The sequence below is a fragment of the Podarcis muralis genome, chromosome 4 (genome assembly GCF_964188315.1).
Source record: "Podarcis muralis chromosome 4, rPodMur119.hap1.1, whole genome shotgun sequence".
Taxonomy (NCBI): Eukaryota; Metazoa; Chordata; class Lepidosauria; order Squamata; family Lacertidae; genus Podarcis; species Podarcis muralis.
The window spans coordinates 28,778,742-28,794,213 of record NC_135658.1 but is presented as its reverse complement, the minus strand read 5'-3'; the positions used below and the strand labels follow the sequence as shown (position 1 = coordinate 28,794,213).

At 39.2% G+C, this 15,472-nt stretch overlaps 1 protein-coding gene across 1 annotated transcript in view; it reads right to left on the bottom strand.

Moving 5' to 3' along the window:
- Positions 1 to 15,472, bottom strand: part of PDS5B (PDS5 cohesin associated factor B) — a 68,807-nt gene that overhangs the window by 26,883 nt on the left and 26,452 nt on the right. The window contains exons 6-14 of the mRNA XM_028726484.2: positions 13,931 to 14,057; positions 11,380 to 11,460; positions 10,102 to 10,242; positions 8,015 to 8,130; positions 6,538 to 6,632; positions 5,639 to 5,784; positions 3,508 to 3,659; positions 2,177 to 2,290; positions 655 to 736 (exon numbers count right to left, since the gene is read on the bottom strand). Coding sequence (XP_028582317.2) covers positions 655 to 736; positions 2,177 to 2,290; positions 3,508 to 3,659; positions 5,639 to 5,784; positions 6,538 to 6,632; positions 8,015 to 8,130; positions 10,102 to 10,242; positions 11,380 to 11,460; positions 13,931 to 14,057 — 1,054 coding nt within the window. The remainder of the gene's footprint in view (positions 1 to 654; positions 737 to 2,176; positions 2,291 to 3,507; positions 3,660 to 5,638; positions 5,785 to 6,537; positions 6,633 to 8,014; positions 8,131 to 10,101; positions 10,243 to 11,379; positions 11,461 to 13,930; positions 14,058 to 15,472) is intronic.

Below are 15,472 nucleotides of genomic sequence, written 5' to 3'. Positions count from 1 at the left end.
TTAGTCTGAAACCTTATGGCTGTAAGAAACCTATGGATTGTAAGAAAGATGTCTTTACCAAAGAGCCAATATTAATAGGGATATTTACTGCACATTCATTCACTCACTTCATTGTTATCCTGCCTTTCCTGCAAGGAACACATACATGGTTCTCATCCACTCAGCCCATTTTATCCTCAGGGTAGACTGAGAGGCAATGAGTTGGCCCAAGGTCATCCAGTGAACTTCATTGCTGAGCAGTGATCTAAGCATGGATTTCCCTGGTCCTAGTTCAATAGTCAACTGACAGTCCTTTTATTTTTATTATTGTTATGAAATAATAAAATTTAGTAAACACAATTAAATAAATGTTTTTAATGCTTTTATTTTTTAAAACACCCTAATCTCTCACATATTTATTAACATGTTAAAAGGATGATATACGATATCTTTATTGTCATTGTCCCATGCAGAACAATGAAATGGACAATAGCTAAATGGGATAATTACTGCCTTAAGAGTCTTCACAATTTCTACTTTCCTTTTGCTTATTTGATGCTTCTTAAAAGGGATAGCAGTTTCACAACCACGGTTGAATATTGAGCTTTCTACAAGAATTAGCATGAACTAAGTATTTTGCAGTATGCACAAAAGTTAAAAAGGAAATAAACTTACTTTGGGTTGCTTGATTAAGTCAACCATATCCTTTACTTGGTGCCGCAGTAGATTTTGGCATTTCCACATTTCATTTAGTGCCCTGATAGTTAAAATATAAAGAAACAAATAACTGATACAGTACTCAGAACTGCAACTTCCTAAACTGTTAGCACTATGAATAGGGAGAAACTTCCAGTTAACAATTCACCTGGCTATAAGCCTTTAAGGCCTACTCTTCTGCTGAAGAACTAACAATATTCTTGCCCTTAATGCCTTTAGCAAAAATTTTATTATTCAGATTCATTTATTTGGGGCTTTTTTGCATCCCTTATTGTCTGCATGCATTTCCTTTGGCAATGTTTGTGTTCCCTTTTCCCATCTCATTTGGATGACACTTCCATTTTTTTATCTCTAATAACTTCCTTAACTCTGTTCATTACCCATGATTGTATCCTCTCATAGCTTTCCTTAGACGTCCTTGTTGAGCTTCTATTACTGCAGTTTTGAATACCATCCAAGCATTCTGGAAAGATTGGTCCCTATTGACTTCCTCTTTCAACTTCCTTTTTATCAATCCATTCCCTTCAATTATTTAAATACTTTGGGTGATATTCAGCGAAGCTGTACTCAGAGCAGACCATTACGATTTAGTCATATTCATTCATCTACATGAGCCTACTCTGGGGGGAAGTTAGTTGACTACCACCCACTAAAAACAAGATACCAGCTAAGGAGGCAGTTTGAAGTTTGGACATGTGATTTTCTTCCTTCCTATTTTACCCTAACAACAACCCTGTGAGGTAGGTTAGGCTGTGAGAGACTGGGACAAGCCAAGTGAGTTTCTTGCTAAGAAGGGATTTGAAACCTGGTCTCCCAGGTCCTAATCCAACACTTTAACCACTATACCACACTAGTTCTCGTGTTAGAGATCATTGGAAAGGGACTGAAAATAAAACTGCCAATATCAGGGCCATTATACAAATGTATCTGTGTTTATACACAAATTCTGATACAGAGAAGCAGCTAAAACTTTGCACATAGTGCTAGTTCGGATTATCCTATAATTTCTATCACTATTGTTTTCTAAACGAATTGTACTCAGAGATGCTAATACCTATTAGACAATAATTAATGACACCCATCATGAAATAGGGGGTATGTGGGGCAGATTAGAACCAAATTCATTTTAGCCTTGCCAATTTGTCTCCAAATATAGAACGAAATAAACCAGTTTCAACTCTGTTCCACCCATAATATATTTGCAATATACTTTGAGGAAGCACTAAACAGCCTGAGAAAACTGTAATTCACAATCAAAGTAAACGGTCAAAAAATATGAAAGATGTAGCAAGGTCTCTTTCCCATTTTCTCTTCTTTCATGTTCAAGGATGGATTTTGATAGAAATCTTAACCTACTAAATACTGAGCACAGTCTGTATCCAGATATTATCCAAGCAAAAATTCTGTCGCACTAAGATTATTAGCTATATTAGCATTGCAAACATCATTATTAGTTCCAAATTTGTCATGTAAAACGTACTTAACAGCATTTGAATCCAGGGTGGCGTAAAGGTAGTATAAACATTTCATTCTTTCATTTGTTTCCAAATTGTGAGGGACCATATACTGAGCAAAGATGCGTTCCACCAGCAGTCTAAAGAGAGATAGTCAATAATAAGCCTCTGTTATATGAAACAAGATTGAAGTTACTAAAGCAAATTTCTCAATATCCACTATGATTAAGTGCACATAAAAACTAAATTGATACCAAACTGATCTAAGTAAGTCAAATTTAACAAATAAAAACAAAAAAAATTCCTTCCAGTAGCACCTTAAAGACCAACTAAGTTAGTTCTTGGTATGAGCTTTCGTGTGCATGCACACTTCTTCAGATACTTCTTCAGATTCTTCAGGTATCTGAAGAAGTGTGCATGCACACGAAAGCTCATACCAAGAACTAACTTAGTTGGTCTTTAAGGTGCTACTGGAAGGAATTTTTTTTGTTTTGACTATGGCAGACCAACACGGCTACCCATCTGTAACTTAACAAATAAAATTAGTAATGAAATGTTACAAACAGAATGCTACTTATTTAAAATATTTATAAGATCTATAGAAATACACAATGGTTTGGTTCAGATGTAAATAGAAACTATTGTTTTTGCCAGGTGAACAAGCTTCTAGAAGATTTGAGGCTTACTCCCAGATAATTGTTTATAAGATTGCAGTCCTAGTCTGTCATGCTCTGCTCTCCCTTCTCCTTTTTGAAGTACCATATGTGTTTATCAAAAGCTATCTTTTTTAAACCAATCACAGTTCCCCATGATGCCTGAACTGGAAAAACTGTGCCTTACTTAAACTGTGTTGAGAACAAACCAGGTTAAAACCATGATTTCAGATCCTATCTTGCTCCCACTAACCACATTATGAAACATAAGACCTCAACTTCAGAAAAAAAAGGGCAGACCAAGATTTGTTTTAAAATGGTGTCTTTCAATATCCTCCTCAGAGGAGCCTGCAAGAAGTCTCTAGGCTTAAGCAAGTTAATTCACATAGCTGGAAATCATGGTTTTCCATATAAGAACCCTATGGCTTAGTTTAGATATAAGCTTCATTTGATCAAACTATGTAGGCCAAGTATGAATATCACACCTATTTCTATGAATGCAAAAGAGTTATGGCCAGAGAATTCAGTACACTTAATATTCCAAGTTCCAAAAGCAGTGCAGACTTTGGAATTGCTGTTTGAATGCCCTCCTAGACTCAATGAGCTGTGTTCTTTTCTGACTTTATTGCTATTGGTCAGCAGGCATACTCACACAAGGCAAAAGGATGAATACTTCCTAATCGTATATATTCAGGTTAACCTACCGATCATCAATACTGTTTTGATAATATATATGCAGCAGCTTGTCCTTTATCCAGGCAATTTGTTTTGAAGCTTCTTTTCCAGCTTCTGACTGCAAGGAGTACTTCTTGTATATCTGTGCAAGTCCCATCATTGCTTCTTTTCTCACTCTCCACTAAAACAACAACATATCTCAAACATCAAAATATGCCTTTGTTTCTAAATATATTTTCATACACATTTCAAAATTCTGGACTGTTGCAATGTGCTTTATGTGTTGCTGCCCTTGAAAACAATCTGGAAACTATAATTGCTAGGTCCTTCTCTGTGGTGGCACCCTGACTTTGGAATGTCTTCCTCCAAAAAGTGCATCTGATGCCAACTCTATTGTTATTCTGGTGCCAGCTACAACCCATGTGTTTGCCCCCAGGCCTTTATGAGTGGTTAGGTGCTGCTTCAATGACTTTGTAATGATTATGCTGATTTATTCATTCTTGCTGTTAACTGTTTCATTGGCTTCACTGGATATTCACTTCTACTATTGAGTGTTTTAATATTGTTGCTACCTGCCCTGGGTTTGAAATGAAGGGTGCTATACATCTTTACACAACGCTGGCAGTATACTTATCAAAAGGGGGGAGTTTGCTACAATAAGGCAACAAATTAACACAAGGAAAGAAACAGTATTCAACCAGATTTTTTCCCAGCTGTGTGTGTATGTGTATATGTATATATGTATATGTATAAATATATATATACCAACAGCCAAAAATAATAATACACAGTTCAATAAAGCTTGTTCCCTATACTTTTGCTCTTCATGCACTAAGATTAAGTAAGTAGCTACATTGCTTTTTTGTAAGATGTGCTACAAACCTAATCTGACATTTGAACAAATTATAAATTCAACTAATCCACTAAACCTAATAATCATAATAATCATACGTTGGGTTGTTTAAAGCAGTGTTTCCCAACCTTTTTTGGGCAAAGGCACACTTGTTTCATGAAAAAAATCTCAAGGCACACCACCATGCCAGATGGGGAAAGGTCACTTTTTACTTATGTAAAAAAAAATTAAAAAATAGTAACAGCATAGAAGGTAATGGTTAGGCTATCATCCCTCTTCCAAATATGCTAGGTTTTTATTTGCAGGGACTGTTCTACATGGGAAAGCATTCAGCACTGTCATTCTCCCATCTGCCATCTGAATTGGTACTATTCTGGGTCAACTTACTCTGCTGCATGTGTAGATGAAAATGGCACCAAGTGTGGGGGAGGGGGCAGAACAGGTTTCAGATACAGGATATTAAGCATACACGTACTTCAGATTGAACTGGTTGCTTGCTTTGCAAGTTTTCATTTCCCAAATGACTGCCTTGGCAAGCGCAATACCTACCAGGCTCAACGCCGGTCTCGCGCTGCCGCTTCCCGCGCTCTCAAGGACCCGGGAGGAGGAAGGCATGAAGGGAATCCCGAAGGCGCGAAAACCTCGCGCATGCGCAGGCCTTCCGCCTGCGACAGCCCAGTAGGCCGGCCGAAGCGAGCGGCGATGGGATGTGGGAGGGAGCTCGCTCGCCACCCCGCGTGTGCCTATGTGGGGCACGTTACAGCCCCGTGACGTCAGCGCCACGCAGGCAGCCAGGCAGGCAGACGGCGAGAGCCCCGCGCTGGGCGGCCTCTCCTCGTCGTCGTCGCCCCGCCTCTCGCCGCCCGACTCGCCTGCCTCCCTCCAGGCAACATCTCGCAGCACACCAGGCAACGTCTCGCGGCACACTAGTGTGCCGCGGAACACCGGTTGGGAAACACTGGTTTAAAGTACTATGGCTAAGGCAGAACAAAATAATTACAAAGACTTCTTTACACATTACAAAATCCTGAAGGCACTTCTGTGTGGATCATAAAATGGAATCAGTTGCACACAAAACTTTCACTGTATTCACAACAAGTTCACTGTTTTTTTACTCTCATGTTTATACAATCTCATAATTTAGGAAATGCAAGAATATGTGCGGGTAAAGCAGATAATCACAGTATGCAAATATGCAATTAGTCAATTCTTGCGAGAAATCTTAATGGAAAGGAATTTTTAACATGCTTGAATTAGTTGCCTACTCTTGGACTCCAAGTAATTGACCCACATATACAATGACTTACCCGTTTGTCAAGCGTCCGCTCTCTCACAAAGTTAAGAAGATGATCATTGACGAGCAAAAGATCTTTCTTAGCAGCAGTAACTATTGATACAATAACATCATGCCTGATAGCTTCTTCAGGGTCATGAGACCTCACTTTAAGGTATTCTGTACAAAAAAAGGCACCCTAATTAATATATCGAGTATCCTAAACCGACGTAGACTGATGCTGAGACACTAGTCTGGAGAATGAAGGGCAAAAGCTTGCATAATGGGAGACACTACAACAACAATTTAATATTTTCCTCTTAATAAACTCGCTGTCCGTTATTATCTGATAAGTTGTGAACAAAAGACTTTAATTCATGAAAATAGCTAATTTAATCACTACGGTGTTATATTTGCTTGTCCACTAACAGTTGAAGAATAAGATGCTGGCTACAGGACTTATCAGAAGCATTTAATTGTTTCTAAAGGCTTTTATTTTTAATGGTATTATTTTATCACAGCTGTGTTTGCTGCCCTGGGCTCATTTGGAAGGGTGGGATGTTTAATTTAATAAATAAGTTATTCATGGGAAGGCTGCTTTAGACTAGTTAGCTTCAACTTTTTCAGACCCAGAACCTACTTTTGACCCAAACATGAATTTGAGGACCCATTTCTTAATCTTTTACTATATATTTGTATAGTGGTAGTTTCCCTGCTGTGACCAACTAGTGCCTTAGAAAAATATATCTGTATTAGTCAGATTAGGCCACAGGTGAGTGTGAAGGCTTGCTTCCCTACCAGGAGTAAATATCAAAAACCAGGCGCTTTGTAAAACCAGGCGCACTATAAAAACAGTGCTGTTATTTTGCTACTACTAAAAACAGAATAAATGCTAAGAGTTCCTCTTCTTTTGCAAACTCAATTTACTGATACCTGTTAAATCTTTTGCTAGATCTGGATGGTTCATAAGGCAGTGGCTAGCAAATTTCACACATTCAAGACGGATAGGTACATGGATATCATTAAACCTGTTTAAAAAACAAAAAAACCACAGTATGTTATCCCTCATTTCAATTTTCATCAAAATGCCATACCTATTGCTTCAAAGAATCAAAAGATAAACAGTCTGGTAAACATGACGGATTAGATCCAGATATTTGCAAGCAGAAGGAACTCTACAGGTATTATGTAAACTGTTATAACAAAGACTTAGAAGAATACTCTGAAAAGATATCTCACGGTGCTGTGCAAGAGCCTGGAAACACAACAGCTGATTCCAGCTTTGGCAAGTCTGGATCCAACCCAATATTAATAAAGTTATAATGGCAACGAAGCTCCTCTGTTCAACTTTCTAATGTCATACAATCTGACATCCAAAGCTTCACTTGCTTATGACATTACAGTGGTGCCTCGAAAGACGAAATTAATTCGTTCCGCAAGTCTCTTCGTCTTGCGAGTTTTTCGTCTTGCGATGCAAGGTTTCCCATAGGAATGCATTGAAAATCAATTAATGCAGAGATTTCCCTATGGGCTTTCGTCTTGCGAAGGAAGCCCATAGGGAAATTCATTTTGCGAAGCGCCTCCAAAACGGAAAACCCTTTCGTCTAGCGGGTTTTCCGTCTTGCGAGGCGTTCGTCTTGCGGGGCACCACTGTACTAAGGTATTCACTGTTCAAGAGAATGCACTATGTTCCATCTAGCTTAGTACTGTCTACACTAACTGGCAGCAGCTTGCCAGGGTTTTAAGCAACAGTCTTTTCCAGCCCTACCTAGAGATGCCAAGATTGAACTTGGAACCTTCTGCCTGCAATGCGAGTGGCTCTGCCACTGGGCTACAATTCTCCCCCCTTAACCTGCTACCCAACTTGTGTCTGATAAATCAGGCTTGGCCATTTACATCCAAACACATACTTAAAAAATGTAATACTACAGCCTATTTCTCATTTTAACCAAAGGACAAATCAGCTGGAAGATATACTCTTTAAGCATGCATCTCTTTCATGCAAATGTTTATTGATATATGCACTTGTCACCTAATTAAAAGTCTAAAGCCTTGTTTTTGTTACTGTTCCTTGGAAAGCTCCACAACTGTTGAATATTAATCAAATCCAATATAAACATAGAATTTATTATTACAATGTTGTGGCAAGAGTCAGATTAATCTACGTTAGCAGAAAGAAGTTAATGGCAGTAAACTAAGTAAGACGGTTCATAATTGTAAGGTTTGTGGAACCACAGGTGAAGATCTAGCTTTATTTATGTCAATTTCAGAGGATACAGAACAAAGAATGCATATGTATCTATAGCTCATATTAGACATAAAAGAATGTCTAAAATGCTGCAAAATAACAAAATGTTACATTAAATTTCAGTATTTAATCCCCAAGGTAAAGGAACTAAACAATTTATACCTCCCCAGATAGCACTGCCAAAGTGGTTTGTTTTGAGATGCCAACTCTGAATCCTTTGCCCCAAACATTTTTGCTAGTAATTTTACAACCTGCAGGCGTTCTTCATTGTCATTGCTCTGGAAAATAAAACAAATTTCAATATAAATATATAATGCATACACAGAGAAAGAGACAGACAAGACAGACACTGTAAAAACAGGTTCTCAAACAAACCTATTAAAAAACAACAACAACATACACATCTATCAATCTAAAATTTAAAATGGTAGCAAATAATAGCTGTGGAAATGAACCAACAAGCAACAAAGTCAGTTTATAAGGGAAGTAATTAAACTTGTCCAGCCATATGACTCTGATAAACAATTTACGAATACCATTTGAGGACCAAGATATCACTCACTTATTATACTTCTCATATGTGCTTAACTTAAACCCAGTCCCATGCAAGTTTACTCAGAAGCAGGTCCATTATGTTCAGTGGAGCTTGCTCCTTGTTAAGTATACCTAGCATGCATTAGAAGGCTACAGTTCTAAGTAGTAGTAGTAGTAGTAGTAGTAGTAGTAGTAATAGTAATAATAATAATAATAATAATAATAATAATTTATTATTTATACCCCGCCCATCTGGCTGGGTTTCCCCAGCCACTCTGGGCGGCTTCCAATAAAACACTAAAATACAATAACCTATTAAACATTAAAAGCTTCCCTAAACAGGGCTGCCTTTAGATGTCTTCTATAAGTTTGGTAGTTATTTTTCTCTTTGACATCTGGTGGGAGGACGTTCCACAGGGCGGGTGCCACTATCAAGAAGGCCCTCTGCCTGGTTCCCTGTAACTTGGCTTCTCGCAGCGAGGGAACCCCCAGAAGGCCCTCAGCGCTGGACCTCAGTGTCCGGGAGATGCTCCTTCAGGCATACTGGGCCGAGGCCGTTTAGTCCTACTTTTGCTTAGGTATAGTTAATAAAATTAGTTGTGCTTACGCTGCGTGCTAGTGCATCTGCTTCACTCCTCCCTACCTCCAGCAGGGAAACAGTCCACAGGGTGGTTGGTTTAGCCTTATATTCAAACATGTGCCCCTGGTTCATTTCTCCCAAGCAAACCACAACTGGGAAGTTTAGAATATGGTCTGGAGAAAAGCAAACCCTGAGCGCTGGCTCAGATATATCATAAGACAATTGCTCTGTGGTTTGTCTCCCTGCTGGAGGCAGGGAGTAGAAGAGCTCCAAGTTACATGGCACAGTCTGCGCTACTTTCCCATAGTTTATGGCTCAGCATTGCGTCCAAATGCTGTCATAGACACTAACATAGAGATGGATGCTATTGCATGCTCTTTCCCCGCTCCTTTTCAGCCTGCAGGGCCAATGCTAAGAGGTATGGCAAAAGTGGCATTAGCTGAAGTTAAGACTGCATATACACCAGATTTCATTTCCTTTTCCCCCTCTTCATTCCAGCTGCTCATGTATATCTCAGTATACTCCAGCGCTGCTCCTCTGCTTTCATCCCACATATGCAGAGGGCAACAAAGAAATTATTTACGACCATGTGCTCCTGTGTTCTTTGCAAGCAGATATACGGAGCGTTGAGGGAAATATTAATTCACCAGCTTGCCAACTGAAACAGCATCTGGACACAGTTACAGCTTTGCGTATAGGTAGTGGACCTTGAATGCTGCAGGGCAGAGGTGAGGTGCCTTTTCCAGCCTGGCCCCCTACAAGTCATGTGGTGCAATGGGTCAGTGCAACTGGCTGTTAACCAGAAGGTTGGCGGTTCTAGCCCACCCAGGGACAGCTGTGGGCAGTGGACTAAATGATCCTTGTGGGTTCCTTCCAATTCTATAATTCCATGTTTTCAGGGGCCACAGACCGGTGAGGAACGTGGCTTGGAAGAGGATGTGGCCTGAGGAGAACCCCAAGGGCTAGATAAAGAGAATTGCTACAGGGAAACTAAAAGGCGCTCATAAGGAGTTGACGCACCAATGTTCACTGAGGTGCAATGAACATGCTGTATTAAAAGTTGTGTGCTTGTTGCCCCAAACCAGAAACAACCTCCCAAAGGATACAGATTTGATACAACTGATATAACACTTACCTTTAGTTTAAATTCAAGCTGTGGCAAAACTGATAGTAAAAGATGACTATCAATATTGTATAGCTCCAGAATTAAGTCAAAAACATGCTCCGAGAGATCGCTGATAGACGTTTTCCCTAACATAAGCACTTGATTAAAGAACTGTAAGACAAAGCAAGATGTATCAACAGTAGAAGAAGGTTCTCAGCCTCTCTCAACAATCTATTCCAAGCTGTTCTGGGAAAACACCACAAAGGGCTATCAAAATGCCCAGAGGACAAACATGTGACCCCCAAACTCCCGAGTAACTACCTTCTCACAGTTGAAGTATTTGGAAGCCCATCTTAAGAACAAACTGCTATTTTTAACTTCAGCTTAGCTCTTCATATTTCTAAAAGTACACCATTTGAAAGCTAACAAGTACTTTAAGAAGGCCCACTAACCTAGCATTCTACCCAAATGCCTGCTATCTTAGATTTCTGTAACTCAGCTAGTTAACTGCAGGAAACAATAACATACTAACCCTACGTAGGAGACTTACTCTAGTTTCAACTTAAGCTCATAGTCTAAATTTCTGAGTGCCCTTTAACGCAATGAGCTTTCAAACGTAAGAGAAATCGTATTTATTTATTGTTACATTTATATCCCGCCTTTCGTCCCAAAGGATTCCATTTTTGTTCAATTTGTTTTAAAATGTACGTGCAACGGAAACCACATTTATGCAGAATAAAGGATAACAATTATTGGACACAGCTGAAAATAAAACATTTCACAATCTACATTAATAATTCTCCGGCGGAACACTGCTGTGCCTAGAGCACTGCTATGACAGTCTTCTTCGTTTCTGGCAGAGAGACTGTCTTTTTCTTGAACTGAAACAACACCACAAGCTATCGGGAAGTTTCAGAACTCAAATGAAAGCACTGCTCTTAACCTTTAAAGCCCTAAACAGCTTCGGACCCAAATTATTTGTTGGATTGCCATATCAATCCACCCATTGACCAAGAATGCCACCTAAGGCCTTTCTCGAGATCCCTGCACCATCTGAAGTGTGATAGGCAGCAGCTGGAGAAAGAGAGAGTGCACTTTTCCTGTGGTGTTCCATGTGGAATACCTTCCCCAAGAAGGCTAGCCTAGAGACCATGTTACTATTATTTTGGTGTCATATAGAAACAGTTTAGCTTTCCAAGGGTTCTAAACAAGGGTTCTGACTCTATGAGATATGCACGTACTTAGTCATCATCAAATTATACATTTTATTCAGTTTCATCTGCACCGTCACTTTAAATCCTCACTTACATTAGTAATGTATGGCTCAATAGCTTGGGCCGTCCTCTTCAGTAAAGCCTTTGCCAAGTCATATGCTTGTTTGTTTAAGTTCTGAAAGGTATATTTCAGACAGGAAACGCTGTAAAAGTGTGCTTGAAATGTATGCTCAGATACAAATAAGTGAATTCACGTAACTGGCTTTTTGCAAATCTTCACCAACAAGATGGACAAATGCTGATTTAAAAAAAGGATATTACAAGCATTGCACACAAAACCCCCCACTATGATTACAATATATAGAAACAACTATAGAGTTGGTCAATGCAGTGTCAAACTTTCAAAGCTCAGAAAAAGGCTACTATGCAGGCTGCAATCCTCTATGTGCTTTGTTGTTGTTGTTTAGTCGTGTCCGACTCTTTGTGACCCCATGGACCAGAGCATGCCAGGTACTCCTGTCTTCCACTGCCTCCCGCAGTTTGGTCAAACTCATGTTGGTAGCTTCGAGATCACTGTGCTTATCTGGGTTAAGTCCCATTGAACTCTGGGACTTACATCTGTGTATGCTGTCGGCCATAAATCCTGGTTTCTGCTATCTTCCATCTCTCAATCTAACAGTTTTCCTTGGTTTAGTTATTTTTCAGACCAATAATCTACATTTTAACATTACAACTGACAAACTTAAGTTATGTATTACTATTTGTTGTTTTATGCTTCCTAGCAAAACACCAGAACTGGTAGGACTCCGGAGATTATACAGTATAAATCACTAGGATCACTTATAAGGCCCAGGCGAGTGATTCTGCACTCATATTCTATGCTGTCCAGCTACCTGTTCTTCTGAAATGTGTTCAGTTCTCCAATTTATGTCTAGTTATTTAACAGCACCAACATTACTTATCTGTCCCACTGAGAAATACTATTTTGCTCACTACCAACTCTTGCTTTGCTGTACTGTTTTTAATATTCGGATGGGAGCCACCCAGAGTTGCTGGGGAAACCCAGCCAGATGGGCAGGGTATAATAATAATAATAATAATAATAATAATAATAATAATAATAATTAAAAAGTTCAGGACACTTACAGCAAAGTCTAATGCAACTTTACTCAGAAGTAAATTCAACTTTGTTCAGCTGAACTTGTGTATAAATAAAAGCGCATACAACTGTAGCCTTAGCCTTTGAAGTAATTGTTTTTGTATAGTATCCTTGCATGTATACAGAAAGAGCCTAACTAAAATCTGTCTTGCCTCTAAGCAAGTGTAATTCTGCAGTGTATGTGGGCTGCACGTCCAAAGGTTTTGGATTATGTTTCAAGGTTGTATAAAAGCTTTATTTAGTTGCAAATGAATATTTAGTTGTTATAGCAACCAGTTAACACACATCCTTGTTCACAAAACATGCAAAAATGAAAATCAGAAACTCAATTTAAATTGCTTTTTTCCCCTTGATGGTATTAAATCATTTAACTCAATTAACCCTGTGAAAAACGGAGTCAGGTTAAATTCAGTTATAAAATACTGTTGAACAATAGCTAGATCAATTTCATTTCAAGATCAATTAATAATGACTAACTGAAAAGTGTACCATGTGACTCCTAAGATGTAATGCTTTCAAATAAAAATTAAAAGCCAGTTGATACTCTTGTGTTTTCCAGATATTAATAGTTCTTTGCATCCAGAAATCTGAAACAGCTAATTACACTTCCGAAAACTGGGAAAACCAACAAGAAATAATATACATGTAGCCAAGGCAACTTTTCAACAGTCCTCCAAATATGGTGCCTCAAATAACAAAATGGCAAATACACACAGTCTTTATACTCTTGACCAAGCAATGGAGTATTGATAGGATTAACCACAAAAAGGTAGAAACATGAGCTTTCCCTGTGCTATCTAGCGTTGGGAAAATAGCTTTCCTTCCCAAACATAATTGTTCTTTCCCAAATCAGCTTCAGGAAGAGAACAAATATTTGGCTGAGACACAGCTAGTCAGAACAACGGAGACATAGAGAAATACTGTGATTTGCACCCTTATGTTCCAAGACTGCAAGACACCTCAAGTAATTGAATATGAACATTTATATTAACATGATTTAGTTAATGTTAGCCTTACAAATTATTATTCTGAAGGGTCATCCATCTGCCTACTTAGCCTAGTTGCACACAGCTTTTCTGCCTGCACTCCCCTATCCCAATAGGGGCCACGACAGGGAGCACAGCTCTGCTTGCCCCTCTTTCTAGAATGGAAGAGTTACTAACAATGCCATTTGAGGACAGAAGAGGAAAACACACACATGAATGGTGTTTGCCCAGTGCTATCTGCCATTAAACTCAAGCAACGCTGAGCTGAAACAAATGCAGTTCTCCAACTTCTGACAAAAAAAGAGTTGATCTCTGTCTAAGAAGTGGGAACAAGGGATGGAGATCTTGGCCAACTTTATCGCTTCAGTTTGGCAGTCTAACCCTGGTTACAAAGCCACGAATAAAAGGTAGCTGTACTATAACTTTGCCACATACATGCCTGTTGATGCTAAATAAAAGTAACGGAAGCGCCAGGAAATTAGGAAAATGTTACTGCTTACCTTATGTGCAGGCACCAGGTTAACTAAAACTGTATCCAAAAGCTCCTGAGACACTGTATCACCTTCACAAATTATAGAGCTCATCAAATCCACCATATGCATATGAACCTTTTGATTATGACCATTGCTGAAATCAAGAGGAACAGATTTTCAGCTCATTAGTACAAAATAATTCACTATGGTTCAGCCATAAGATAAATAAGTAAAATAAACTATTATTACATTTATCCAATATTTCCTTCAAGGAGTTCCCCTCGTTCTATCCTCACAACAAGCTGAGAGATAGGTGACTGGCCCAAGGTCGCCCAGTGAAATTCACGGCTGAGGGGGGCATTTGAACCCTGGTATCCCAAGTCCTATTCTGCTTACTAGACAAAATCATTGAATTAAAAGTCACACATATTTTCACACCTTTTTTTTTTTTTAATTTGGAGGAATGTGGCCAAGTCCATTTATCACTGTCATTCTCTGATGTGAAATTAGTGACAATGTTGTAATTTTTGTTTTTCACAACTCTAGCATCAAACAGAAGGCTCAGCGGAGGTGAAGTTAACACATTACACTACTAAACTATGACTAGAAATGTCCAGATCTGGGGATCTATCTTGGTTGATATTTAGTTTGGTGTTTCTGCAACTGTTCATGACCATACAGGTATAATCTATGAGTTGTCATTAAGAGTTCTGCGCATGTGTGTACACAGAGACTATAAACTCATTTAAGATCATTTTTTAAGTGCAATCTTATATATGCCTACTCAGAAGTAAGCGCCACTGAGTAGAATGGGACTTACACCAAAGCATGGATGGGGAACAAACTGGTAGCCATTGCAATTGTCTTAGCATCAATGTTATATGTTCAGATCATCCTGCCCCAGTCACCAATCTAGCTGCTGTAGCCTACACCAGCTACAGTTTCCAAACTGTCTTCAAAGGCAGCCCAACATATAATGCACTGCGGTAGTCTAAATTATCAAGTTACGGGAGAATAGACAACAGAAGTTAGGCTGCCCTGTTCAGAGAACTAACAGGAGGACACACTCCTTGCCTCTCTCCTGGCAAATGTCATCATACAGAGCAACTAAGGTAGTTTCTGTACAAATATTGGGTCAAAACCCAGACTGAAATGGATCTAGAAAATGAGTTTCAGCCAATAGAACCTGGATCTGGCCCATGACCACCTGCTTGAAGACCTTGCCCACAAAGGGGAGATTAGAATGTACTTCATGCCTTCCCTTTTTAATTCAGCCCTGTGGATTTGTCTGCCCCTAACATCATGTGATGTCAGGTGGATGTGGTTTGAGTCAAACCATACTGCTGGCCAAATGGGGACATCTGGCAAGTCAGAGGTTCCCTACCACTAGTGTACAGGATTGCAACCTTAGTCAATTACTTTAATGAACAATGCATCTGTGGCTTGGAAAATTCAGGGTGTTCTGGGCACCTGTAAGTCTGGTACTGATCCCTAACAATTTGAAATACAGGCAACCCCCAATTTGTGCATGGGTTGCGTTCTGGGTCATTGTGTGCTCCAACTTCCAGG